At 34.9% G+C, this 808-nt stretch overlaps 1 protein-coding gene across 1 annotated transcript in view; it reads right to left on the reverse strand.

The window, feature by feature from the left end:
- Positions 1-721, reverse strand: part of LOC107641433 (receptor-like protein kinase 5) — a 3,433-nt gene extending 2,712 nt beyond the window's left edge. Inside the window, exon 1 of the mRNA XM_016344926.2 lies at positions 9-721. Within this exon, the coding sequence (XP_016200412.1) occupies positions 9-581 (573 nt within the window). The 5' untranslated portion in view covers positions 582-721. The remainder of the gene's footprint in view (positions 1-8) is intronic.

Here is an 808-nt window from a genome sequence, read left to right on the forward strand (position 1 = left end):
CCATTGAAATAACAATAATGAAGCTTAAGCTCTCTCAGTTCCTTTAACCTTCCAATACTAGAAGGAATATCACCAGTGAAATTGGTAGAACCAAGATTAAGGTACCTCAATTCAGATAAATAACTGTGCATATCATCAGGAATGTTGCCAACAAAATTGTTCATTGAAAGATCAAGGTACTGAAGCTTTGAACAATTGTATAGTGATGTTGGGAACTCACCAGGGATGAAGTTGAAGCTGAAGTCAAGAAAAGTGAGGTTCTTGAGTTCACAAATGAAGGTTGGTATGGCTTTTGTGATGTTGGAGTTGGAGAGAGTGAGTGAAATGACAGAATTGCCATTGGTGGTGCAGTTTATTTCAGGCCAAGAACAGTGGTTGTTATTGGAAGTTGATGATTGCTGTGTCCAGTGGCTTAAAAATGGTGGGTTTTGAAGGTACTGTTTTATCTTCATAAGAACTGCATGTTCTTCATCATAGAGCTGATGAGACTGAGAGTTTGCAACATGACTCATCATAATCATGATGATGAAGAAGAACAAAGTCAGAGTATGAGAGTAGAATGAAGGTTTTGAGATTTTCATTTTGGAATTTTTTTTTTTCCTGGTTTTGTGTGAAATATTGAATATGTCTTACATTTGCAAGGAAGAAACGAAGAAAGAAGATGAAGAAGATCTGAATGCTGATGAGTGATGACAACTTTATCGTTTGCTTTGCTTCCAAAATTGGGCTTTTATATATTTATTATATACACCATCAATTTGAATACGCCTATTATTATAGTCAATGTATATTGAATTTTAGTATATCT

Source organism: Arachis ipaensis, chromosome B05, assembly GCF_000816755.2.
Source record: "Arachis ipaensis cultivar K30076 chromosome B05, Araip1.1, whole genome shotgun sequence".
Classification (NCBI taxonomy): Eukaryota; Viridiplantae; Streptophyta; class Magnoliopsida; order Fabales; family Fabaceae; genus Arachis; species Arachis ipaensis.